The 26763-nt window shown below is 40.1% G+C and overlaps 6 protein-coding genes across 8 annotated transcripts in view; 5 read left to right on the top strand and 1 right to left on the bottom strand.

Moving 5' to 3' along the window:
- LOC124217507 (uncharacterized) overlaps nucleotides 1-26763 on the bottom strand; it is a 130543-nt gene that overhangs the window by 73062 nt on the left and 30718 nt on the right. The gene's annotated exons all lie outside the window — the stretch shown is intronic.
- LOC124217489 (uncharacterized) overlaps nucleotides 1-26763 on the top strand; it is a 73613-nt gene that overhangs the window by 32750 nt on the left and 14100 nt on the right. The gene's annotated exons all lie outside the window — the stretch shown is intronic.
- LOC124217500 (facilitated trehalose transporter Tret1-like) lies at nucleotides 4316-6314 on the top strand. Its single transcript, XM_046623225.2, has 2 exons — nucleotides 4316-4580; nucleotides 4645-6314. Exons 1-2 carry the CDS (start codon nucleotides 4511-4513, stop codon nucleotides 5955-5957), a joined length of 1383 nt encoding a protein of 460 aa, XP_046479181.1. The 5' UTR covers nucleotides 4316-4510; the 3' UTR covers nucleotides 5958-6314.
- On the top strand, nucleotides 9830-12816 carry LOC124217499 (facilitated trehalose transporter Tret1-like). Its single transcript, XM_046623224.2, has 2 exons — nucleotides 9830-10079; nucleotides 10146-12816. The coding sequence occupies exons 1-2, from the start codon at nucleotides 10010-10012 to the stop codon at nucleotides 11456-11458; spliced, it is 1383 nt and encodes a 460-aa protein (XP_046479180.1). The 5' UTR covers nucleotides 9830-10009; the 3' UTR covers nucleotides 11459-12816.
- LOC124217497 (facilitated trehalose transporter Tret1-like) lies at nucleotides 16630-19610 on the top strand. Its single transcript, XM_046623221.2, has 2 exons — nucleotides 16630-16873; nucleotides 16940-19610. Exons 1-2 carry the CDS (start codon nucleotides 16804-16806, stop codon nucleotides 18250-18252), a joined length of 1383 nt encoding a protein of 460 aa, XP_046479177.1. The 5' UTR covers nucleotides 16630-16803; the 3' UTR covers nucleotides 18253-19610.
- LOC124217498 (facilitated trehalose transporter Tret1-like) lies at nucleotides 22450-25414 on the top strand. Its single transcript, XM_046623223.2, has 2 exons — nucleotides 22450-22678; nucleotides 22745-25414. Exons 1-2 carry the CDS (start codon nucleotides 22609-22611, stop codon nucleotides 24055-24057), a joined length of 1383 nt encoding a protein of 460 aa, XP_046479179.1. The 5' UTR covers nucleotides 22450-22608; the 3' UTR covers nucleotides 24058-25414.

The following is a 26763-nucleotide window of genomic DNA, read 5'->3' as shown; positions in this document are numbered from 1 at the left end:
CTCGCGACGTTCTTGACGTGAAGTCCGATAATAATTTTCCAAACATTTATTATTGTCAAATATCTTGCGTACTTTGTAAACGCTTTATTTAACTTTAGAAAAGCAGGATTTCACACAATTCAATATTTCCAGTTTGGCGGTTTTCTTTTTTTTTCTTTTTTTTTTGTACTGATATCTTGTACCTACTAAAAGTTTTACTCTTGCAAATCTGTTATTTTTATGTTTTACGTTGGTGCAATTAACGACGTAGAAGAATCGTGATCGTAAACATGACCGAGCTCGGTTATTTCAAAATCGAGAAAAATGAGCCTATTGATTAATAACTTTTCTGAAACGTCTTAATAGATTTTATTTAACACTTCGATGAATCTTTCAAATTGAAACTAATTGTAAGCCAACAAATTTTCGTCTAATTTGTCTGAATGATTTTCGAAAGTTTGCTTATAAAACGATGTCAAATAAAACTGTGAAAAGCGAACATTATTTGCTGAGGGGTGGGTGGAGGGAGGTTTACACATACATTTCGATTCCGTGAAAGATGACATCTTATTTGTTTATCGGTAATTGGCATTTCTGAAAGGAGTAAGATCACGGAGCAACCGGTGGGAATGGCGGATGAGAATCGCCGAAATTCCGGAAGGACCTCGAAGACGTAGACTTAGAGTCTCGAATCAAGGATCATGGATTCTAAACGTGAAGTAAAGGGTCCGCCAGTGGCACGCAACGAAGACCCGTGACGTATCGCGTAGACCCCTCGGCAGCATCTGTTGCCCAGATTAATATCTGAGGCTCTACTCGGGTTAGTTGGAAATAGGCTTTCCCCGCCTCGCTCATACCGGGTGATTCTAATTATTTTGCCCGCTGGTTCGGGGCTAAGTTGATAACGTGACGCAACACTCCGCGCCTGCTGCACCCTGATAGCGCGATATTAATTTATAATCACACTATAATTTATCACCGTGTACATCGTGTGTATATATATATATATATGTATATATGATATAGTAACGCATAACCTTATTATAGGGTAGGAAGATTCGTGAGCCGATGAATTTTCGCGTCTATCTACAAGCGGAACGTGTTGAATTCGTCTTTCTTTTTCTACTGTACGTATATGTCAGGGTGTTGGGTGATAAAATAATTTGCGAATTTCCGTTGTGGCACCCTCGGTAAAGTTTTGTTTGGGTTGAAAGAAAGATTCTCTCCAATGATTAGCGTTCCACGTTACGTCAAAGATGGCGCTCGTTAGATTTTTCAATTTATTTATTAAAAGTAACGTTTTTCAAACGTAACGTACAACGCTCTTGTCACGGTGGAAATTTGCAAATTATTTTTTCGTGCCACACCCCAACGTATATCAGACGTATAATATTTCGATTGACTAAATTTCGCGATTGGTCACCATTTCCAAGCAGCCCAAGCTTTCCACGCAACGAGGATAATTATAATCAATCTACAATCGAGGAATGCTATTTTCGAGTAATTTAATCGAGACGAAAAAAACAATAAATAAAATTAGGAACCTGTGCGATACTTTTTTTGGAACAATGCCGTGGCCATTTACGGAATAACATTTAAACACACCAGTATCGCCATTTTTTCTACAACACATCTTTTTAAAATCATCTTATATTTATCGACGCTGTATTTACAGTTTTATTAACGAACCGCAGCTGGAAGGTGGGATCGATTTTTATTTATTTACTTATCACCATCCTGCTCGATAAAATCGCTGTCTATTTTCAGCGACAAGTTGCCTAGGAGACGTAATTATTTTGCGAGATTGTTTTTTCGTACGAATTGACGGAGACCACGAAAGTGTCTCGTGCCTTTCAGTGACGGTCACAGAATCTACGAAAAACTTCGTTCATAGTTAAAAAGAAAAGAATTTCAATTTCATGAAGTAAATCCAGAAAGTAATTCATTTGACGTGAAACGAAGATTCTTTTTCCAAATAAAACCACAGAAAATTTTCACGATTAGCGATGAAACCAAGTGTCGATTGATCTGCCCAAGAATGGCGGCAATTATACAATACCAAAACCGTGTAACTCGAGAATATAAAAAAGGGCTTGTTCCTCCCTTCCGTTAACAGGTTCAATATTCGTCGAGAGTCACCACCGGGAGTAAATTGGTATTAACGTTCTCTAGGGCACGTTTTGGGTGAATTGGATTTATCACCGGATCAATGTTGAATACCCCCCCCCCCCCCCTCCCTTTGAGTTCCATCCGGGCGACAATATCGGATTGTCGGATACCCAAGTAAACGTTTTAGGATCGGAAGAATTCAATTACACGTTAAAAACTTTTAACCTCTGAAATCGCAAGGTCTCATCCTCGTCCGATTCTACACGTAACGTGGGAGTATTCTTATCTGAAATTAGAGTGTCGAATCCAGCCGGACCTCCGTCATTGACCTTACCGATCCAGCTATCATACGTTCGGGTTCTGCATCGTGCAGCTTGGCGAATTTGTTAAACGTTTCCTTTCAACGAATGACCCTTCAACGACTTGCTCTCTTCCGTGGCTAACTGATGCACATTCCACTTCGTTAAACGCATGATTCAAGACTCCTTGCACAAACAAACACACACATACACACACATACACAATGTTTGAACGAACTTGGCGTGGCGAAGAAGGCATGAAAGAAGTCAGACACTGTAAGCAGGCTTCCTTCTCTCCACCATTACCGGGTTAATTAAATCTTTACCCTCACCTGGGGGGCTGTTCTCGGTACTCGGTATTCGGTACTCAAAACGAGGACTCCGGTAGGCAGCCCAGGGGTTGAGTACTGGAGGGTGGAAAATCAGGAATTTCAATAATACGATCCGCTTTGCTGGAGTAGAGATTGAATATTTCCTCGATGAACAACCGCTGTAACCCAAGAGAAGCAAAAATACAACTGTCTCGATACGGTATTCCTGTTTTACTGTAGCGTACTACGTTGAAAAATGTCGTGTTCTTTATTACACTTCGAGTGAACATGTGTCGAATTTGATGACAATGGTTTCTACTTTTCATACACTTTAAGAGTTTTCCGATGCTTGCGACTTCGTTCTCTCTATAAAGCGACCTTGGCGATCCTCTGCGATTAAGACTTTAAAACAGCTCATGGTAGTCGATATCCAATCAAGGCCTGATTCGAGATACTTGAGTATACGATTAAATATCACGAATCAAAGAATCGAAACGGTCGCTGACAGGTGGGCTATGATTATAGCGGATGAATAGAATCAACAGGTTATCAAATTTGTCCGAAGGAGATCAAGGGAGATTCGAACGGTTAAAGCAGATAAGCGTATTGCCAACATCACCGTACATATTTTTATATGCAATTAGTACTGGTAGTCCTGACATATTCTGTATACAAAATAAAAATGTATGTCGAATAGTCCCATACAGGCGACTCCTGAAGTCGATATTGGAATTGGAATCCTATTTTAAGTTATTGCAGTGTATTTTAAATCAGTGCAATTGAACATGGAAGAACTTTTTTAACACAACGATGCCAAAGGTTGTCAAAAATGTGTGAAAGCATGAGCCTGATCAAATCGTAACAAAATCTTAATCCTTTCTGCCTGAAATGGATCGATGCTATGGACGATGATTGACAAACTGAGTATTCAAAATCCTTGATTGTGGATTTATTTCCTATTGTTCAGTAATGTTAAAGCTGTTAGCATGCATGCAATGATCGATATTCGAGTAAGAGCCTCATTTGATCTTAATCAACATATCACGGTACAGACTTTTTTACTTGGTGAGAACCAAAGAACTAGCTCGCATTAGTCGATCATTATTTACCATAAGCGTGCATCAATGTTAGGAAAAATATCAATTCCCTCCCAGAATATTTTGACAAGCTGCATACGACGCCTGAGTTCAGGGTACGATAAATATATAACGACGAAGTAATTTGTACTTTTATGTTAACAGAATGTGAATTATTTGCATCGCCACACCGCCAAGAGGTAATAAATTTGATTTAACTGTTGTTGATGAGCTTCAACTTTTCGCTTACCTATTCCTTTTCATTATATTGGGTGTAACCTTGGGTTACTTAACGTTTCCAAGAATGAATAATCTAAATGCTTACGTTAAAACTGCAAGACAACACGAATCAGTATTCGGGATCTATCAGAACGATAAGGAAACTGGGCAAATATCATCAAGATATTCGTACATTCAGTGCCTAATGCAATTTGAACAGGTAAAACGATAAGCTTTATCATCCCATACATAGAAGAATACTGTAAGTAATGAGCATGATCGTGTAAGTTCGTACATTGTTCACGCTGATACACGGAGCCAAATAAATCATTCGGATTGTTGGGAAGGTTACTGATTACAGCTAAACAGTTCGCCACTGTCGATTTTGGGATACGCGCGATAAGTCCAGCAGGCGTTCTTACCAGTTGACAGTTAGTGCCCGACGCGAATCAGTTAAACTCGGTTGAATTCAACCGTGGGACCATTTTGACACCAAAGTATCAAATGACCATAAGCAATGACTCAAAGTTCGGGGTTGTTGTTGTCAAAGTACCCGTTGTGGCTACAATGGGTCGGTGCTTTTGGAGGTGAGTGAAGCCGAAACAATACCTCCCAGCTCCCAATAGTCGTTACAGCTTTCGTGTTCTGCAGTGATGTTGAAGTTGTTTGCGTGCGGCCTGTCGGTCGGTTGGGCCTCACCCTACCTGGCAAGCTTTACGAGTGAAACCGCCCCGTTTCCGGCGACAACGGACGAGGTATCATGGATGGCGTCGACTTACCAGCTGGGGAGATTCCCCGGCGCAATCCTAGGAGCAGTTGGCGTTCAGTACTTCGGTGGAAAAATAGTGATAATAGGCAATGCGGTCGTCCTGTTGATTTCCTGGATCCTGGTAATCGTGTCGAACTCGGTGCCCTGGATATACGCTGCCAGATTCCTCAGCGGACTGTGCGTTGAGGCAGCGAACATCTGCTACCCTCTCTACCTCGGAGACATTTCAAGTCCCAGTATAAGGGGGACTCTTATGGTCCTGGCAATCAACGGCTTGTCCCTCGGGATTGTAGCCGGATATGCGATAGGTCCTTACGTATCGATGAGAGTGTTTTCCGGCATCGGCGTTGCGCTCATCATCGGTTGCATTGTGATCGTTACACTGTTACCCCAGTCACCTTACTACCTCGTGAGTAAAAACAAGACGAAAGAGGCAGAAAATTCGGTGCTCAGTTACAACCGAAAAGCTGATGTCCAACTGGAAATGGATTTGATAAGGAAATTTGTCGCCAGGACGGAATCCATTACGTTCACCGATCGATTGCGAGAATTGAATTTGCCCAAAAATCGAAAGTACGGACTCATTTTAATCGCCTTGATATTCTTCATGCAAACATCCGGAATGAACGTACTGATAACTTACACGGAGAGCATTGCGACCAGAGGAATGTTGAGTTTGATTTCACCTTCCACAATGCCAATCACAATGGGTGGTCTGACCATTCTTGGTGCTTGGACGTCCATGTATTACGTTGACAAATTCGAAAGGAAAACAGTTTGGGTATTTTCCACAGCCGGACTTGCCTTGAACTTGATAGCCTTGGGGACGCACTTTTATCTTTTGGACGTCGGCGTTGATCCCAGCTACTTACAATGGCTCTTCATATTGTCCGTAAGCATATACGGTGCATTCTCCAGTATGGGAATGGGATCCATCCCGTACATACTCCTCAGTGAACTGTTCGGTTCGAATATACGAACACTGGCGATTTGCATATGTTGTTCTGTCGGTGGCCTGTCTGGATTTGTTGGTATCTACGGTTACCAGTATCTGTTGGAAGTCATTGCCGAAAGTTATATCTACTGGATAACTGGAGCTTGGGTGTTCGTAGCTCTTATTTTTGGCCTCGTACTGGTACCAAATACAAAGGGAAAAACACTCACGGAAATTCAAGACGTCCTGCTGGAGAATTAATTATGCGGCATAAGGCGAATGCTTTGAAAGTTTCAGTCAAGCAAGAAATACTGATTTCCTGTTACGATCTTTTATAATGACAAAAAAAAATCGATATTCAAAACATTTGCTTTCATCCTCTATGACTTTTTTTAGCAATATTTATCGCAATCAGTTGTTTGCAGCAACAATTCGAAGTACCTGAAACATCATTTAAGCAGTAATTACTCGACCACTTATCATGAAAATAAAATATTTCTAACAAAAACATAATCAAAAAATGTATTATGAGATAACATGTGAACAAAATGATCATCAAGTCTATTTCTACGTTTAATTGTCATAAAAATATTCAAGAGGAAATTCCAATTCAAATATGTGTTTGAGAAAAACTTTTTCTTTTCTACCAACCTTTTCCCACCTTGGAAATCACAAACAGTATTGACTCGCAATCGGTGTTGGACAGCATCCAATTACTTTTTGTGATCAATTACAGAAAAAATTTATTACAAATTACGATTGTACCGATTTTTGTACTAGGACGTAAAAGTGGGCTTTTCGGTACTCCGCGCAAGCGCATTCGCAGACTAACTTGAGCGTCGTAGAAACGGGTACTTTGCGTACGGAAACATGTAGGAAAAGACGCGTAAACCGAGATCGCGTTATATCGATAATAATTGACGATTGGTATGAGTGGCAGGAAACGATGCTCAACCTGAGTGTAAGCTGCAACTCCGGTTGTTTAAATAAGGCGCGAATCGTTGAGCAGATAAAGAAACTCGTTGTACAATCACGAGCAGTGATCTTAATTTCAATGCAAAATCTGTTCTTCGTTCAAATTGGTATTCCATCAGCGTTGAAATTACCACTAAGGTATCACAAATAAAACTTCTCGCGATAAGATGTTGCGTGATAAGTGCTTGTCAACGAATTACGTGAAACACTCGTGCATCGTGCAATGAATTCGATTGAGACAAGTGAATGGATAAGAATCCGTATCGGATTAATTATATTCGCATATGTCGCGTTTTCGATGAAATCTACAGTTATAAATGCCTATTAAAGATATTTAACGAATTCTGTATCCACTGGATTGGAGCGATCTACCGGGGTCGAAAATATCTTTGCTTTTCTAAGTAACTAATGTTTCTGTATACATAGAACGGACAGAGGAGAATTGTGTGATCGTTTTTACGAGATGCGAAATACTGAGAAATCTAAATATTTCTCAAATAAATAAACGCTTGTAATGTTTCTACAGTATTCAACACGGGCCGAGGCGGAATAGTAAATTGAAATATTAAATAGTAGATGTGATGATCTGTAGGTTTGACGAGATATAATTCGGTAATTTTGAAGCCTTGATAATCGTTCCAAAAAGCAACGGCTTTGGTCGATCACAAGTGGTTGACGAATGACGGATTGAAGGCGGATTGAAAATTGCGTGAAATCAGGCTTTGCCGATCAACAAAGAACAAGAAAGATATTATGAACTGTAACAGGATATGCACCTCGGGTTTTGGCTGTTTCATTCTCCTCGATTTTTGAAGACGGTTTACAAAATTATAGCACTGGACTCTATTCGGTAATCTGATTTCGCACCAAGTATAAGGTACTGGGTCTGCGAAGCCTTGCCGAAAGAGTGGGAAGAGAAATACTCGGTACGTCAATCAGAAGGTAGGATGGACTATACCTGACGGTAACAACTGATCAGCGTTCCGATCTGATGATATGCCGTATTGATACATGCATATTGTAACGTTCTTGGACCTTACGGAAATAAATATGGATTCGTGAGTTTGATTATCAAGCCAAAATCAAAGGCGTAAATAAATGTCGTGAAGAAGCTTTAATTGCAGGATACGTGTTTCTGGTTTTAAGTCTGAAACAAGACTGTTTTTACAATAATGTTGGTTGACGCAGCAACCTTATTCTTTTGAAAGACATAAGAGGTTTATAAACGTCTTTTATCTATGATGACTACTAGATCATTAAAAAGGGGGAAAACGGGTGATTTCACCCTTTCTAACAATATATATGGGGCATTCCACGTCAAATTAGCAGCCCATGTACCTCACCCCCTTCGATTCTGTTCGTTTTTTAAGTACGACGTTCTCACCAATCCAAAAGGGTCTCGGGAATTTGTTCTGATTTTCTTCAACCACTGGTAAAACTTGCACAAAAGCGCGAAACTGATTACGAAAACGCCATTTTCAAAAATCTTTCAAAACAAAATTCACACTGATTCTATTATTCGAAGTGTGATTTTCGAGCAACATACGACAATGAAATCTCAATATTCGCTAATTTTTTCGCAAGTTTTCAGTTTCTCCATGTGCGGAATTTTACTTGCTTTTTTATGTTGTTATATGTCTCGATCTAAATAGATTGCAGAATCGCAGAATCGGGAATAGAAAAGAGAACACACACAAGAAAAGGAAAAAAAACAGCTCCGATGCCGGCATGAAGAAATAGAAAACTTACGAAAAAAATGTAATAAATATTGAGATCCCGGTATCTTTTTGTTCGTCTCAACCGATAATCGCGGCTGCGCTCATTACCGACGTGCAATCACCATGACAGTGTCCAACACGCTCTTACCATAAGTTCTTAGATCAATATCGATCCACAGAGTTAGCATCATAGAGTGTAACATTACTGCGTTCATAATTCTTACGCGCCATGCCATCCGTCATCAAGGAAAATCAACTCGTAGCTTCGCAATGCTAAGCAGTGTGTATATATATTTTTTTTCACGGTTGAAACGAATATCTTTTTCAACATTAGCCTGCACACGGGATGCACAATATCAAATTCGGAATAATAAACCCTTGAAACAGATTTTAAGCAACAAGACAAAAAGTTAAATCTACACACCGATTTTGGGTCGGTATAAAAATCATGCCGAAATATCATCAAAATCGAAGAGGATACGGTACATGGGCTGCTAATTTGACGTGTAATGCCCGATATTTATATACATACATATATTAGACTGTTTCATAATAAATCGATAATTGTGTTTTTTGCTTTACACGATCTTAAACTATACTTGGACATCAAAAAATAATCCTCGCTAAAGGAGGGGCCGGTCCTTCAAGACTTGGAGGTGTCTCATCGGACTTTTGTCTTTTGTATCCGAATAGTTCAAGACCATAGAAAAAAATACCGCAATTGCAATAAGTCAAGTTTTTTGTAGCCGAAAATAATTATCGTAACAGCGTATCAATGAATGTATTCATTGAAGGTTATTGACGATACTAAAAAATTCATTCTTGCGGAGATTCTTGCATTTTTTTTTTTTTTTTTTTGTTTTTGCATTTATCGACGTATATATCGACCGATAATGGTTGCTGCGATCATCAAGATCGTATTTTCTAGTACATTTAGTATTTACACATAAGTTTGGAATATATTCATCATTTTAGGACAGGAAAAACGTTTGTTCCGTCCATGCGAATTAATTATTTACGTATTAACAAAATAAAAAAAGACAAAAGTCCGATGAGCGCCTCTAAATCTTGAAGGACCGGCCCCTCCTTTCGCGAGGATTATTTTTTGATGTCCACGTATAGTTTGAGATTGTGTAAAGCAGAAAGAAAATTATCGATTTATTTTCAGACAGTCTAATATATATATATACATATATATATAGAATAGGCTGCCTCGCACTCGTTCTTCGGGATATAATTCGAATTGCAGCATTACAGCATACTATGGAACAAATAAGCTGTCATGATAACATGCAGCAATTAATATTCGGATCTTGCATGACAACAAGATAAGAGATATCAATGAATCTCGTTTCAAGATTTACTGCAGGTATGATTCATGCAATCCGTGTGTTAGAGCCGAATACAAATGCACACGGATTTTTGAACAAGGTAGCTGATTCCATGATCGAACAGCATGCACCAGTCGACCTACGTTCACTTCACATCACCCACGACTCTGGCCCGCGTTCGACCTCACGAAGGTGTTGGAGCCAACGTAAGGTCTAAGTGAAAAAATCGATCGGGATTCGATATTGCGAGGACTAATTTTAACACCACGGTGTCCGACTACCCGACGATATGGTGAACACCTTGATTGCATCCTGGCGAAGCTACCCGATGTGGCTGCAATGGGTCGCTTCGATAGCGGGTGAGTAAAAGTGATCGACGAAAAGAAACATTCAGATCGCTAATTGTGGATATTCGTGTTACTCAGTAATGTTCAAGCTGTTCGTTTGCGGGCTCTCCCTCGGTTGGGCCTCGCCCTACACCGCGCAGTTTTTGAGCGGGGATTCACCGTTTCCCGCGACAACCGAGGAAGTGTCCTGGATATCATCCATGTTCCAACTGGGCCGAATACCGGGCGCAATATTGGCAGCAATTGGAGTCCAATACTTGGGAAGCAAAAAAGTGCTGATCGGAAACGGATTGGCATTTTTGATATCCTGGATTTTGTCAATCGCGGCTTACTCTGTGCCCTGGGTCTATGTGACAAGATTCATTTGCGGAGCTAGCACCGAGGCGGTGAATATCTGCTACCCTATTTACCTCGGGGATATTTCTAGCCCCGAGATTCGAGGCACCGTCATGGTCCTGGCGATGAACGGCTTGACCATAGGTTCCATGGTAGGCTTAACCATAGGGCCCTACGTCTCGATGAGAGTTTACGCTTACGTGGGTCTTGTAACGACCGTCATATTCCTTGCGATGATGCTGTTGCTTCCGGATTCACCGTATTACCATGCGAGCAAGAAGAAATTTGAGGAAGCAGAGAAATCCATTCTTGCTTACAACCGAAAGGCAGAAGTCGACAAAGAGGTGAAATCGATTAATGCATTCGTCGCCGAAACGCAATCGATGAAATTCAGGGACAGATTGCGGGAGTTGAATTTACCCTGCAACAGAAATGCTACGATGAATTTGGTATGGTTCACCTTCTTTGCCCAATTCACCGGAGCCAACCCCATATCGGTATATCTAGAAACAATCTCCACGAGAGCAATGCTGACTGTGATATCAGCTTCATCGATGCCGCTTGTAACGACAGGTCTAAGCATTTTAGGCGGGTGGCTGGTAACGCTGTTTGCTGACAAATGGCAACGGACGGTAATGTGGGTTATTTCAAACGGCGGTGCCGGCTTATGCATGACGGCCATGGGACTTCATTTCTATCTTCTGAATATCGGCGTGGATCCAAATTCGCTGCAATGGTTGTTCATTTTGTCGATGGGAATGTCTGGGCTATTTCACAGTGTGGGAACCACTCCCGTACCTCACATACTACTCGGCGAACTTTTCGGGGCTAGCATACGAACTCTGGCCGTCTGCATCTGCTGCTCGTTCGGAGGCATCATCGGCTTTCTCTCGATATACACCTACCAATATCTGATCGACATCGTGGACGAGGCTTACGTATACTGGATACTGGCAGTGGTTGCCTCACTCGCCGTGATTTACGGCGTCGTTATGATGCCTCCGACGAAGGGAAAATCTTTGACAGAAATACAGACTGAATTGATAAGGAAATAGTATCCATGCAATGGACAGTAGTTGTTAATTCTAAGCCTCCAGGTAACTCCTGCTTTTCTAGATCTCCAATAATCTCTTTTAGACCACTCGAAGTATACACATTAAGTTTGTCGGTAATGTGGCGATTTCTGCACGGATATAAAAACAGAAAATGCATGGTCATCATCTCAAATGAGGCTCTCGTTTAATATCTTCCAGACACTTCATAAAATTACGTACGAGTGATAAATATAATTATCGTAAGACGATCGATAAAATCCAGAGTAGGTATTTTACTGTAGTCGAGTGGCGGTCAAAATAGGCCCCTGAAGAATGGAATAACGTTGGACCAATTTCGACAACGCAATTTTTTTTTATCTAACCTGAGAATAAATTTTAAGCGTTATCGACATTTTTTCAAACTCCACTCAATTGTACAGAAGGCCCGTTATGTTCGCCTTTCCTCTATGTAAATTTGACCACTCCTCGAAATTATTTCTGTCGTAATAATTACTTTATAAAGTTTCGCTCCTTCTCAAATCTTCGAGTGTAAGATTCAATGAAGGTATAGAAGTTTCCACACACCATAAAATTCTGAAATCTCCGAAATGATTTCATAATCAAATCTTCAGTTGTTGATATGATAGTAATGTATTTAAGTCATTCGAATGAATGTAACTTTCAATATGTTCCAAAATGCCGTCAATTGTACGAAAAAATCATTATCACAAAAAATCTTACCGTTGAAGTGAAATGGAAAGGAATATTTTTTGTTGATTTTTTTAGTGGCCGAATGCAATTTTTTTTTATTACAAAAACAGTCTCGAGTGGCCATTTTCATTGTGTCAACGACCTTGACTTTCACGAAATTTACAGCTACCGAAAGTTATATCTACTGTATAACTGGAGCTTGGGTATTCGTAGCTCTTATTTTTAGCCATGTACTGGTACCAAATACAAAGGGAAAAACACTCACGGAAATTCTAGACGTCCTGCTGGAGAATTAATTATGCGGGACAAGGCGAATGCTTTGAAAGTTTCAGTCAAGCAAGAAACACTGATCTCCAGTTACGATCTGTTATAATGACAAAAAAAAAATCGATATTCAAAATATTTACTTTCATCTTCCATGAATTTTTTTAGCAATAATTATCGCAATCGGTTGTTTGCAAAAAAGATCCGAAGTACCTTCAACACCATTTAAGCAGTAATTCCTCGTCCACTTATCATGAAAATAGAATATTTCTATCAAAAACATAATCAAAAAATGTGTTATGAGGTAACATGTGAACAAAATGATCATCAAGTCTATTTCTATGTTTAATTGTCATAAAAATATTCAAGAGGAAATTCCAATTCAAATATATGTTTGAGACGAACTCTTTTTTCTCTACCAACCTTTTCCCACCTTGGAAATCACAAACAGTACTGACTCGCAGTCGGTGTTGGACAGCATCCAATTACTTTTTGTGATCAATTACAGAAAAAATCTATTACAAATTACAATTGTACCGATTTTTGTACTAGGACGTAAAGGTGGGCATTTCGGTACTCCACGCATGCGCATTCGCAGACTGACTTGAGCGTCGTAGAAACGGGTACTTTGCGTACGGGAATATGCAGGAAAAAACGCGTAAAACAAGATCGCGTTATATCGATAATAATTGACGCTTGGCATGAGTGGCAGGATACGATGCACAACCTGAGTATAAGCTGCAACTCCGGTTGCTTGAATAACACGCAAATCGTTGTGCACATACAGAAGCTCGCTGTACAATCACGAGCAGTGTTCTTAATTTCAATGCAAAATCTATTTTCGTTCAAATTGGAATTCCATCAGCGTTGAAATTACCACTAAGGTATTATATCACAAGTAAAACTTCTCGCGATAAGATGTTGCGTGATAAGTGCTTGTCAACGAATTACGTGAAACACTCGTGCATCGTGCAATGAATTCGATTGAGACAAGTGAATGGATAAGAATCCGTATCGGATTAATTATATTCGCATATGTCGCGTTTTCGATGAAATCTACAGTTATAAATGCCTATTAAAGATATTTAACGAATACTGCATCCACTGGATTGGAGCGATCTGCCGGGATCGAAAATATCTTTGCTTTTCTAAGTGACTAATCTTTATGTATATGTCGGCGTATGAGACATATCACCGAGCGGGCAATTCAGAAGACGTTGTTAACAGTCCCACCGACTGCGCGCGCAGGCCAAACAGTCCCACGAGAGACTATATAAAGGGCCGCGCCGGCTGATGAGGCACTCCGACTTGAACGCTACACGAAGGCGTTCAATATAGATAACCATTGCCCATACGCCGTGACTCGATTAAGCAGTTTTAGTTTGACTCACAATAAAGGCAAATTCGGTTGGAACAATTGGCGGGTTTCGACATCATGAACCCTTCCAGACCCTTTCATGGTGATACTCCTACCATACAACGAACAGACGAGTATTATGTGATCGTTTTTGCGAGATGCGAAATACTGAGAAATCTAAATATTTCTCCAATAAATAAACGCTTGTAATGTTTCTACAGTATTCAACACGGGCCGAGGCGGAATAGTAAATTGAAATATTAAAATAGTAGATGTGATAATCTGTAGGTTTGACGAGATATAATTCGGTAATTTTGAAGCCTTGATAATCGTTCCAAAAAGCAACGGCTTTGGTCGATCACAAGTGGTTGACGAATGACGGATTGAAGGCGGATTGAAAATTGCGTGAAATCAGGCTTTGCCGATCAACAAAGAACAAGAAAGATATTATGAACTGTAACAGGATATGCACCTCGGGTTTTGGCTGTTTCATTCTCCTCGATTTTTGAAGACGGTTTACAAAATTATAGCACTGGACTCTATTCGGTAATCTGATTTCGCACCAAGTATAAGGTACTGGGTCTGCGAAGCCTTGCCGAAAGAGTGGGAAGAGAAATACTCGGTACGTCAATCAGAAGGTAGGATGGACTATACCTGACGGTAACAACTGATCAGCGTTCCGATCTGATGATATGCCGTATTGATACATGCATATTGTAACGTTCTTGGACCTTACGGAAATAAATATGGATTCGTGAGTTTGATTATCAAGCCAAAATCAAAGGCGTAAATAAATGTCGTGAAGAAGCTTTAATTGCAGGATACGTGTTTCTGGTTTTAAGTCTGAAACAAGACTGTTTTTACAATAATGTTGGTTGACGCAGCAACCTTATTCTTTTGAAAGACATAAGAGGTTTATAAACGTCTTTTATCTATGATGACTACTAGATCATTAAAAAGGGGGAAAACGGGTGATTTCACCCTTTCTAACAATATATATGGGGCATTCCACGTCAAATTAGCAGCCCATGTACCTCACCCCCTTCGATTCTGTTCGTTTTTTAAGTACGACGTTCTCACCAATCCAAAAGGGTCTCGGGAATTTGTTCTGATTTTCTTCAACCACTGGTAAAACTTGCACAAAAGCGCGAAACTGATTACGAAAACGCCATTTTCAAAAATCTTTCAAAACAAAATTCACACTGATTCTATTATTCGAAGTGTGATTTTCGAGCAACATACGACAATGAAATCTCAATATTCGCTAATTTTTTCGCAAGTTTTCAGTTTCTCCATGTGCGGAATTTTACTTGCTTTTTTATGTTGTTATATGTCTCGATCTAAATAGATTGCAGAATCGCAGAATCGGGAATAGAAAAGAGAACACACACAAGAAAAGGAAAAAAAACAGCTCCGATGCCGGCATGAAGAAATAGAAAACTTACGAAAAAAATGTAATAAATATTGAGATCCCGGTATCTTTTTGTTCGTCTCAACCGATAATCGCGGCTGCGCTCATTACCGACGTGCAATCACCATGACAGTGTCCAACACGCTCTTACCATAAGTTCTTAGATCAATATCGATCCACAGAGTTAGCATCATAGAGTGTAACATTACTGCGTTCATAATTCTTACGCGCCATGCCATCCGTCATCAAGGAAAATCAACTCGTAGCTTCGCAATGCTAAGCAGTGTGTATATATATTTTTTTTCACGGTTGAAACGAATATCTTTTTCAACATTAGCCTGCACACGGGATGCACAATATCAAATTCGGAATAATAAACCCTTGAAACAGATTTTAAGCAACAAGACAAAAAGTTAAATCTACACACCGATTTTGGGTCGGTATAAAAATCATGCCGAAATATCATCAAAATCGAAGAGGATACGGTACATGGGCTGCTAATTTGACGTGTAATGCCCGATATTTATATACATACATATATTAGACTGTTTCATAATAAATCGATAATTGTGTTTTTTGCTTTACACGATCTTAAACTATACTTGGACATCAAAAAATAATCCTCGCTAAAGGAGGGGCCGGTCCTTCAAGACTTGGAGGTGTCTCATCGGACTTTTGTCTTTTGTATCCGAATAGTTCAAGACCATAGAAAAAAATACCGCAATTGCAATAAGTCAAGTTTTTTGTAGCCGAAAATAATTATCGTAACAGCGTATCAATGAATGTATTCATTGAAGGTTATTGACGATACTAAAAAATTCATTCTTGCGGAGATTCTTGCATTTTTTTTTTTTTTTTTTTGTTTTTGCATTTATCGACGTATATATCGACCGATAATGGTTGCTGCGATCATCAAGATCGTATTTTCTAGTACATTTAGTATTTACACATAAGTTTGGAATATATTCATCATTTTAGGACAGGAAAAACGTTTGTTCCGTCCATGCGAATTAATTATTTACGTATTAACAAAATAAAAAAAGACAAAAGTCCGATGAGCGCCTCTAAATCTTGAAGGACCGGCCCCTCCTTTCGCGAGGATTATTTTTTGATGTCCACGTATAGTTTGAGATTGTGTAAAGCAGAAAGAAAATTATCGATTTATTTTCAGACAGTCTAATATATATATATACATATATATATAGAATAGGCTGCCTCGCACTCGTTCTTCGGGATATAATTCGAATTGCAGCATTACAGCATACTATGGAACAAATAAGCTGTCATGATAACATGCAGCAATTAATATTCGGATCTTGCATGACAACAAGATAAGAGATATCAATGAATCTCGTTTCAAGATTTACTGCAGGTATGATTCATGCAATCCGTGTGTTAGAGCCGAATACAAATGCACACGGATTTTTGAACAAGGTAGCTGATTCCATGATCGAACAGCATGCACCAGTCGACCTACGTTCACTTCACATCACCCACGACTCTGGCCCGCGTTCGACCTCACGAAGGTGTTGGAGCCAACGTAAGGTCTAAGTGAAAAAATCGATCGGGATTCGATATTGCGAGGACTAATTTTAACACCACGGTGTCCGACTACCCGACGATATGGTGAACACCTTGATTGCATCCTGGCGAAGCTACCCGATGTGGCTGCAATGGGTCGCTTCGATAGCGGGTGAGTAAAAGTGATCGACGAAAAGAAACATTCAGATCGCTAATTGTGGATATTCGTGTTACTCAGTAATGTTCAAGCTGTTCGTTTGCGGGCTCTCCCTCGGTTGGGCCTCGCCCTACACCGCGCAGTTTTTGAGCGGGGATTCACCGTTTCCCGCGACAACCGAGGAAGTGTCCTGGATATCATCCATGTTCCAACTGGGCCGAATACCGGGCGCAATATTGGCAGCAATTGGAGTCCAATACTTGGGAAGCAAAAAAGTGCTGATCGGAAACGGATTGGCATTTTTGATATCCTGGATTTTGTCAATCGCGGCTTACTCTGTGCCCTGGGTCTATGTGACAAGATTCATTTGCGGAGCTAGCACCGAGGCGGTGAATATCTGCTACCCTATTTACCTCGGGGATATTTCTAGCCCCGAGATTCGAGGCACCGTCATGGTCCTGGCGATGAACGGCTTGACCATAGGTTCCATGGTAGGCTTAACCATAGGGCCCTACGTCTCGATGAGAGTTTACGCTTACGTGGGTCTTGTAACGACCGTCATATTCCTTGCGATGATGCTGTTGCTTCCGGATTCACCGTATTACCATGCGAGCAAGAAGAAATTTGAGGAAGCAGAGAAATCCATTCTTGCTTACAACCGAAAGGCAGAAGTCGACAAAGAGGTGAAATCGATTAATGCATTCGTCGCCGAAACGCAATCGATGAAATTCAGGGACAGATTGCGGGAGTTGAATTTACCCTGCAACAGAAATGCTACGATGAATTTGGTATGGTTCACCTTCTTTGCCCAATTCACCGGAGCCAACCCCATATCGGTATATCTAGAAACAATCTCCACGAGAGCAATGCTGACTGTGATATCAGCTTCATCGATGCCGCTTGTAACGACAGGTCTAAGCATTTTAGGCGGGTGGCTGGTAACGCTGTTTGCTGACAAATGGCAACGGACGGTAATGTGGGTTATTTCAAACGGCGGTGCCGGCTTATGCATGACGGCCATGGGACTTCATTTCTATCTTCTGAATATCGGCGTGGATCCAAATTCGCTGCAATGGTTGTTCATTTTGTCGATGGGAATGTCTGGGCTATTTCACAGTGTGGGAACCACTCCCGTACCTCACATACTACTCGGCGAACTTTTCGGGGCTAGCATACGAACTCTGGCCGTCTGCATCTGCTGCTCGTTCGGAGGCATCATCGGCTTTCTCTCGATATACACCTACCAATATCTGATCGACATCGTGGACGAGGCTTACGTATACTGGATACTGGCAGTGGTTGCCTCACTCGCCGTGATTTACGGCGTCGTTATGATGCCTCCGACGAAGGGAAAATCTTTGACAGAAATACAGACTGAATTGATAAGGAAATAGTATCCATGCAATGGACAGTAGTTGTTAATTCTAAGCCTCCAGGTAACTCCTGCTTTTCTAGATCTCCAATAATCTCTTTTAGACCACTCGAAGTATACACATTAAGTTTGTCGGTAATGTGGCGATTTCTGCACGGATATAAAAACAGAAAATGCATGGTCATCATCTCAAATGAGGCTCTCGTTTAATATCTTCCAGACACTTCATAAAATTACGTACGAGTGATAAATATAATTATCGTAAGACGATCGATAAAATCCAGAGTAGGTATTTTACTGTAGTCGAGTGGCGGTCAAAATAGGCCCCTGAAGAATGGAATAACGTTGGACCAATTTCGACAACGCAATTTTTTTTTATCTAACCTGAGAATAAATTTTAAGCGTTATCGACATTTTTTCAAACTCCACTCAATTGTACAGAAGGCCCGTTATGTTCGCCTTTCCTCTATGTAAATTTGACCACTCCTCGAAATTATTTCTGTCGTAATAATTACTTTATAAAGTTTCGCTCCTTCTCAAATCTTCGAGTGTAAGATTCAATGAAGGTATAGAAGTTTCCACACACCATAAAATTCTGAAATCTCCGAAATGATTTCATAATCAAATCTTCAGTTGTTGATATGATAGTAATGTATTTAAGTCATTCGAATGAATGTAACTTTCAATATGTTCCAAAATGCCGTCAATTGTACGAAAAAATCATTATCACAAAAAATCTTACCGTTGAAGTGAAATGGAAAGGAATATTTTTTGTTGATTTTTTTAGTGGCCGAATGCAATTTTTTTTTATTACAAAAACAGTCTCGAGTGGCCATTTTCATTGTGTCAACGACCTTGACTTTCACGAAATTTACAGCTACCGAAAGTTATATCTACTGTATAACTGGAGCTTGGGTATTCGTAGCTCTTATTTTTAGCCATGTACTGGTACCAAATACAAAGGGAAAAACACTCACGGAAATTCTAGACGTCCTGCTGGAGAATTAATTATGCGGGACAAGGCGAATGCTTTGAAAGTTTCAGTCAAGCAAGAAACACTGATCTCCAGTTACGATCTGTTATAATGACAAAAAAAAAATCGATATTCAAAATATTTACTTTCATCTTCCATGAATTTTTTTAGCAATAATTATCGCAATCGGTTGTTTGCAAAAAAGATCCGAAGTACCTTCAACACCATTTAAGCAGTAATTCCTCGTCCACTTATCATGAAAATAGAATATTTCTATCAAAAACATAATCAAAAAATGTGTTATGAGGTAACATGTGAACAAAATGATCATCAAGTCTATTTCTATGTTTAATTGTCATAAAAATATTCAAGAGGAAATTCCAATTCAAATATATGTTTGAGACGAACTCTTTTTTCTCTACCAACCTTTTCCCACCTTGGAAATCACAAACAGTACTGACTCGCAGTCGGTGTTGGACAGCATCCAATTACTTTTTGTGATCAATTACAGAAAAAATCTATTACAAATTACAATTGTACCGATTTTTGTACTAGGACGTAAAGGTGGGCATTTCGGTACTCCACGCATGCGCATTCGCAGACTGACTTGAGCGTCGTAGAAACGGGTACTTTGCGTACGGGAATATGCAGGAAAAAACGCGTAAAACAAGATCGCGTTATATCGATAATAATTGACGCTTGGCATGAGTGGCAGGATACGATGCACAACCTGAGTATAAGCTGCAACTCCGGTTGCTTGAATAACACGCAAATCGTTGTGCACATACAGAAGCTCGCTGTACAATCACGAGCAGTGTTCTTAATTTCAATGCAAAATCTATTTTCGTTCAAATTGGAATTCCATCAGCGTTGAAATTACCACTAAGGTATTATATCACAAGTAAAACTTCTCGCGATAAGATGTTGCGTGATAAGTGCTTGTCAACGAATTACGTGAAACACTCGTGCATCGTGCAATGAATTCGATTGAGACAAGTGAATGGATAAGAATCCGTATCGGATTAATTATATTCGCATATGTCGCGTTTTCGATGAAATCTACAGTTATAAATGCCTATTAAAGATATTTAACGAATACTGCATCCACTGGATTGGAGCGATCTGCCGGGATCGAAAATATCTTTGCTTTTCTAAGTGACTAATCTTTATGTATATGTCGGCGTATGAGACATATCACCGAGCGGGCAATTCAGAAGACGTTGTTAACAGTCCCACCGACTGCGCGCGCAGGCCAAACAGTCCCACGAGAGACTATATAAAGGGCCGCGCCGGCTGATGAGGCACTCCGACTTGAACGCTACACGAAGGCGTTCAATATAGATAACCATTGCCCATACGCCGTGACTCGATTAAGCAGTTTTAGTTTGACTCACAATAAAGGCAAATTCGGTTGGAACAATTGGCGGGTTTCGACATCATGAACCCTTCCAGACCCTTTCATGGTGATACTCCTACCATACAACGAACAGACGAGTATTATGTGATCGTTTTTGCGAGATGCGAAATACTGAGAAATCTAAATATTTCTCCAATAAATAAACGCTTGTAATGTTTCTACAGTATTCAACACGGGCCGAGGCGGAATAGTAAATTGAAATATTAAAATAGTAGATGTGATAATCTGTAGGTTTGACGAGATATAATTCGGTAATTTTGAAGCCTTGATAATCGTTCCAAAAAGCAACGGCTTTGGTCGATCACAAGTGGTTGACGAATGACGGATTGAAGGCGGATTGAAAATTGCGTGAAATCAGGCTTTGCCGATCAACAAAGAACAAGAAAGATATTATGAACTGTAACAGGATATGCACCTCGGGTTTTGGCTGTTTCATTCTCCTCGATTTTTGAAGACGGTTTACAAAATTATAGCACTGGACTCTATTCGGTAATCTGATTTCGCACCAAGTATAAGGTACTGGGTCTGCGAAGCCTTGCCGAAAGAGTGGGAAGAGAAATACTCGGTACGTCAATCAGAAGGTAGGATGGACTATACCTGACGGTAACAACTGATCAGCGTTCCGATCTGATGATATGCCGTATTGATACATGCATATTGTAACGTTCTTGGACCTTACGGAAATAAATATGGATTCGTGAGTTTGATTATCAAGCCAAAATCAAAGGCGTAAATAAATGTCGTGAAGAAGCTTTAATTGCAGGATACGTGTTTCTGGTTTTAAGTCTGAAACAAGACTGTTTTTACAATAATGTTGGTTGACGCAGCAACCTTATTCTTTTGAAAGACATAAGAGGTTTATAAACGTCTTTTATCTATGATGACTACTAGATCATTAAAAAGGGGGAAAACGGGTGATTTCACCCTTTCTAACAATATATATGGGGCATTCCACGTCAAATTAGCAGCCCATGTACCTCACCCCCTTCGATTCTGTTCGTTTTTTAAGTACGACGTTCTCACCAATCCAAAAGGGTCTCGGGAATTTGTTCTGATTTTCTTCAACCACTGGTAAAACTTGCACAAAAGCGCGAAACTGATTACGAAAACGCCATTTTCAAAAATCTTTCAAAACAAAATTCACACTGATTCTATTATTCGAAGTGTGATTTTCGAGCAACATACGACAATGAAATCTCAATATTCGCTAATTTTTTCGCAAGTTTTCAGTTTCTCCATGTGCGGAATTTTACTTGCTTTTTTATGTTGTTATATGTCTCGATCTAAATAGATTGCAGAATCGCAGAATCGGAAATAGAAAAGAGAACACACACCATAGAAGGAAAAAAAACAGCTCCGATGCCGGCATGAAGAAATAGAAAACTTACGAAAAAAATATAATAAATATTGAGATCCCGGTATCTTTTTGTTCGTCTCAACCGATAATCGCGGCTGCGCTCATTACCGACGTGCAATCACCATGACAGTGTCTAACACGCTCTTACCATAAGTTCTTAGATTAATATCGATTCACAGAGTTAGCATCATAGAGTGTAACATTACTGCGTTCATAATTCTTACGCGCCATGCCATCCGTCATCAAGGAAAATCAACTTGTAGCTTCGCAATGCTAAGCAGTGTATATATATATTTTTTTTCACGGTTGAAACGAATATCTTTTCCAACATTGGATAAGATAAGAGATATCAATGAATCTCGTTTCAAGATTTACTGCAGGTGTGATTTATGCAGTACATGTGTTAGAGCCGAATACAAACGCACACGGATTTTTGAACACGGTAGCTGATTCCACGATCGAACAGCATGTACCAGTCGACCTACGTTCACTTCACATCACCCACGACTCTAGCCCGCGTTCGACCTGACGAAGGTGTTGGAGCCAACGTAAGGTCTGAGTGAAAAAATCGATCGGGATTCGATATTGCGAGGACTAATTTTAACACCACGGTGTCCGACTACCCGACGATATGGTGAACACCTTGATTGCATCCTGGCGAAGCTACCCGATGTGGCTGCAATGGGTCGCTTCGATAGCGGGTGAGTAAAAGTGATCGACGAAAAGAAACATTCAGATCGCTAATTGTGGATATTCGTGTTACTCAGTAATGTTCAAGCTGTTCGTTTGCGGGCTCTCCCTCGGTTGGGCCTCGCCCTACACCGCGCAGTTTTTGAGCGGGGATTCACCGTTTCCCGCGACAACCGAGGAAGTGTCCTGGATATCATCCATGTTCCAACTGGGCCGAATACCGGGCGCAATATTGGCAGCAATTGGAGTCCAATACTTGGGAAGCAAAAAAGTGCTGATCGGAAACGGATTGGCATTTTTGATATTCTGGATTTTGTCAATCGCGGCTTACTCTGTGCCCTGGCTCTATGTGACAAGATTCATTTGCGGAGCTGGCACCGAGGCGGTGAATATCTGCTACCCTATTTACCTCGGGGATATTTCTAGCCCCGAAATTCGAGGCACCGTCATGGTCCTGGCGATGAACGGCTTGGCCATAGGTTCCATGGTAGGCTTTACCATAGGGCCCTACGTCTCGATGAGAGTTTACGCTTACGTGGGTCTTGTAACGACCGTTATATTCCTTGCGATGATGCTGTTGCTTCCGGATTCTCCGTATTACCTTGCGAGAAAGAAGAAATTTGAGGAAGCAGAGAAATCCATTCTTGCTTACAACCGAAAGGCAGAAGTCGACAAGGAGGTGAAATCGATTAATGCATTCGTCGCCGAAACGCAATCGATGAAATTCAGGGACAGATTGCGGGAGTTGAATTTACCCTGCAACAGAAATGCTACGATGAATTTGGTATGGTTCACCTTCTTTGCCCAATTCACCGGAGCCAACCCCATATCGGTATATCTAGAAACAATCTCCACGAGAGCAATGCTGACTGTGATATCAGCTTCATCGATGCCGCTTGTAATGACAGGTCTAAGCATTTTAGGCGGGTGGCTGGTAACGCTGTTTGCTGACAAATGGCAACGGACGGTAATGTGGGTTATTTCAAACGGCGGTGTCGGCTTATGCATGACGGCCATGGGACTTCATTTCTATCTTCTGAATATCGGCGTAGCTCCAAATTCGCTGCAATGGTTGTTCATTTTGTCGATGGGAATGTCTGGGCTATTTTACAGTGTGGGAACCACTCCCGTACCTCACATACTACTCGGCGAACTTTTCGGGGCTAGCATACGAACTCTGGCCGTCTGCATCTGCTGCTCGTTCGGAGGCATCTTCGGCTTCCTCTCAATATACAGCTACCAATATCTGATCGACATCATGGACGAGGCTTACGTATACTGGATAGTGGCAGTGGTTGCCTCACTCGCCGTGATTTATGGCGTCGTTATGATGCCTCCGACGAAGGGAAAATCTTTGACAGAAATACAGACTGAATTGATAAGGAAATAGTATCCATGCAATGGACAGTAGTTGTTAATTCTAAGCCTCCAGGTAACTTCTGCTTTTCTAGATCTCCAATAATCTCTTTTAGACCACTCGAAGTATACACATTAAGTTTGTCGGTAACGTGGCGATTTCTGCACGGATATAAAAACAGAAAATGCATGGTCATCATCTCAAATAAGGCTCTCGTCTAATATCTTCCAGACAGTTGATAAAATTACGTACAAGTGATAAATATAATTATCGTAATACGATCGATAAAATACAGACTAGGTATTTTACTGTAGTCGAGCGGCGGTCAAAATAGGCCCCTGAAGAATGGAATAACGTTGGACCAATTTCGACAACGCAATTTTTTTCTATCTAACCTGAGAATAAATTCTAAGAGTTATCGACATTTTTTCAAACTCCACTCAATTGTACAGAAGGCCCGTTATGTTCGCCTTTCCTCTATGTAAATTTGACCACTCCTCGAAATTATTTCTGTCGTAATAATTACTTTATAAAGTTTCGCTCCTTCTCAAATCTTCGAGTGTAAGATTCAATGAAGGTATAGAAGTTTCCACACACCATAAAATTCTGAAATCTCCGAAATGATTTCATAATCAAATCTTCAGTTGTTGATATGATAGTAATGTATTTAAGTCATTCGAATGAATGTAACTTTCAATATGTTCCAAAATGCCGTCAATTGTACGAAAAAATCATTATCACAAAAAATCTTACCGCTGACGTGAAATGGAAAGAAATATTTTTTGTTGATTTTTTTAGTGGCCGAATGCATTTTTTTTTTATTACAAAAACAGTCGTAAGTGGCCATTTTCATTGTGTTAACGACCTTGGCTTTCACGAAATTTACACCTACCGAAAGTTATATCTACTGTATAACTGGAGCTTGGGTATTCGTAGCTCTTATTTTCAGCCATGTACTGGTACCAAATACAAAGGGAAAAACACTCACGGATATTCTGGACGTCCTGCTGGAGAATTAATTATGCGGGACAAGGCGAATGCTTTGAAAGTTTCAGTCAAGCAAGAAACACTGATCTCCAGTTACGATCTGTTATAATGACAAAAAAAAATCGATATTCAAAACATTTACTTTCATCTTCCATGAATTTTTTTAGCAATAATTATCGCAATCGGTTGTTTGCAACAAAGATCCGAAGTACCTTCAACACCATTTAAGCAGTAATTCCTCGTCCACTTATCATGAAAATAAAATATTTCTAACAAAAACATAATCAAAAAATGTATTATGAGCTAACATGTGAACAAAATGATCATCAAGTCTATTTCTATGTTTAATTGTCATAAAAATATTCAAAAGGAAATTCCAATTTAAGTATGTGTTTGAGACGAACTCTTCATTTTCTACCAACCTTTTCCCACCTTGTATCGTCCCTTGAAATGAAAATCACAAACAGTATTGACTCGCAATCAGTGTTGGACAGCATCCAATTACTTTTTTTGATCAATTACAGAACAAATCTATTACAAATTACAATTGTACCGATTTTTGTACTAGGACGTAAAAGTGGGCTTTTCGGTTTTCCGCGCATGCGCATTCGCAGACTGACTTGAGCGTCGTAGAAACGGGTACTTTGCGTACGGGAATATGCAGGAAAAAACGCGTAAAACAAGATCGCGTTATATCGATAATAATTGACGCTTGGCATGAGTGGCAGGATACGATGCACAACCTGAGTATAAGCTGCAACTCCGGTTGCTTAAATAAGGCGCGAATCGTTGAGCAGATAAAGAAACTCGTTGTACAATCACGAGCAGTGTTCCTTATTTCAATGCAAAATCTGTTCTTCGTTCAAATTGGAATTCCATCAGCGTCGAAATTACCACTAAGGTATCACAAATAAAACTTCTCACGGTAAGATACTGGCTCTGCGAAGCCTTGCCGAAAGAGTGGGAAGAGAAATACTCGGTACGTCAATCAGAAGGTAGGATGGACTATACCTGACGGTAACAACTGATCAGCTTTCCGATCTGATGATATGCCGGATTGATATATACATATACAGGGTGGGGCATTTAAAGTGACCAGGACGATTTTCTCGAAAGCGAAGTAAAATCTCAAAAAAAGTTTCAGACGAGAGCTGCAGGGTTTTGAAGGTGACGGAATATAGCGCGTTCGAATTTTCATTAAGTGGATGCGCCAAGGAGATACGAAGGTCAACATTCTGGACAACAGAACGTAAATTAACATCGAAGAATATTAGACCAAATCAAGCACTGGATACTAGCAATCATAACGGTAATCTCTGCGCTTTACGGTGTGGTAATGATGCCACAAACGAAGGGAAAATCCTTGACAGAAAAACAAACTAACTTGATAAATAAATAGTATCCGTGCAATGGACGGTAGTTGTTAATTCCAAGCCTCCAGGTAACTCCTATTGTTCTAGACCTACCCTAATCTCTTGGAGACCACTCGAAGTACGCACATTGCATTGGTCGGTAACGTGGCGATGTGTGCACAGCTAATAAAACGGAAACTCCCCGTAAGGAAGAACTAACATCAGACCAATTACGAGAACGCACTTTTTAAACAAGATTCTCGTTTATCATCATCCAAATAGTTGATAAATATAATTATTGTCAGACAATCGATAAAATCCTATCCAGGGTATTTTAGTATGCGTAAATTTAACCATTCCTCAAGATTACTTCTATGACGTTAATTACTTTATCCAGTTT

The sequence above is a fragment of the Neodiprion pinetum genome, chromosome 4 (genome assembly GCF_021155775.2).
Source record: "Neodiprion pinetum isolate iyNeoPine1 chromosome 4, iyNeoPine1.2, whole genome shotgun sequence".
Classification (NCBI taxonomy): domain Eukaryota; kingdom Metazoa; phylum Arthropoda; class Insecta; order Hymenoptera; family Diprionidae; genus Neodiprion; species Neodiprion pinetum.
The sequence above is the reverse complement of the archived record's forward strand: the minus strand, read 5'-3'. Positions and strand labels throughout refer to the sequence as shown.

Coding starts and splice junctions, on each gene's coding strand:
- LOC124217500 (XM_046623225.2), top strand. CDS start 4,511: ATGACTCAAAGTTCGGGGTTGTTGTTGTCAAAGTACCCGTTGTGGCTA. Junction 4,581..4,644: donor ATGGGTCGGTGCTTTTGGAG/GTGAGTGAAGCC, acceptor CGTGTTCTGCAG/TGATGTTGAAGTTGTTTGCG.
- LOC124217499 (XM_046623224.2), top strand. CDS start 10,010: ATGGTGAACACCTTGATTGCATCCTGGCGAAGCTACCCGATGTGGCTG. Junction 10,080..10,145: donor ATGGGTCGCTTCGATAGCGG/GTGAGTAAAAGT, acceptor CGTGTTACTCAG/TAATGTTCAAGCTGTTCGTT.
- LOC124217497 (XM_046623221.2), top strand. CDS start 16,804: ATGGTGAACACCTTGATTGCATCCTGGCGAAGCTACCCGATGTGGCTG. Junction 16,874..16,939: donor ATGGGTCGCTTCGATAGCGG/GTGAGTAAAAGT, acceptor CGTGTTACTCAG/TAATGTTCAAGCTGTTCGTT.
- LOC124217498 (XM_046623223.2), top strand. CDS start 22,609: ATGGTGAACACCTTGATTGCATCCTGGCGAAGCTACCCGATGTGGCTG. Junction 22,679..22,744: donor ATGGGTCGCTTCGATAGCGG/GTGAGTAAAAGT, acceptor CGTGTTACTCAG/TAATGTTCAAGCTGTTCGTT.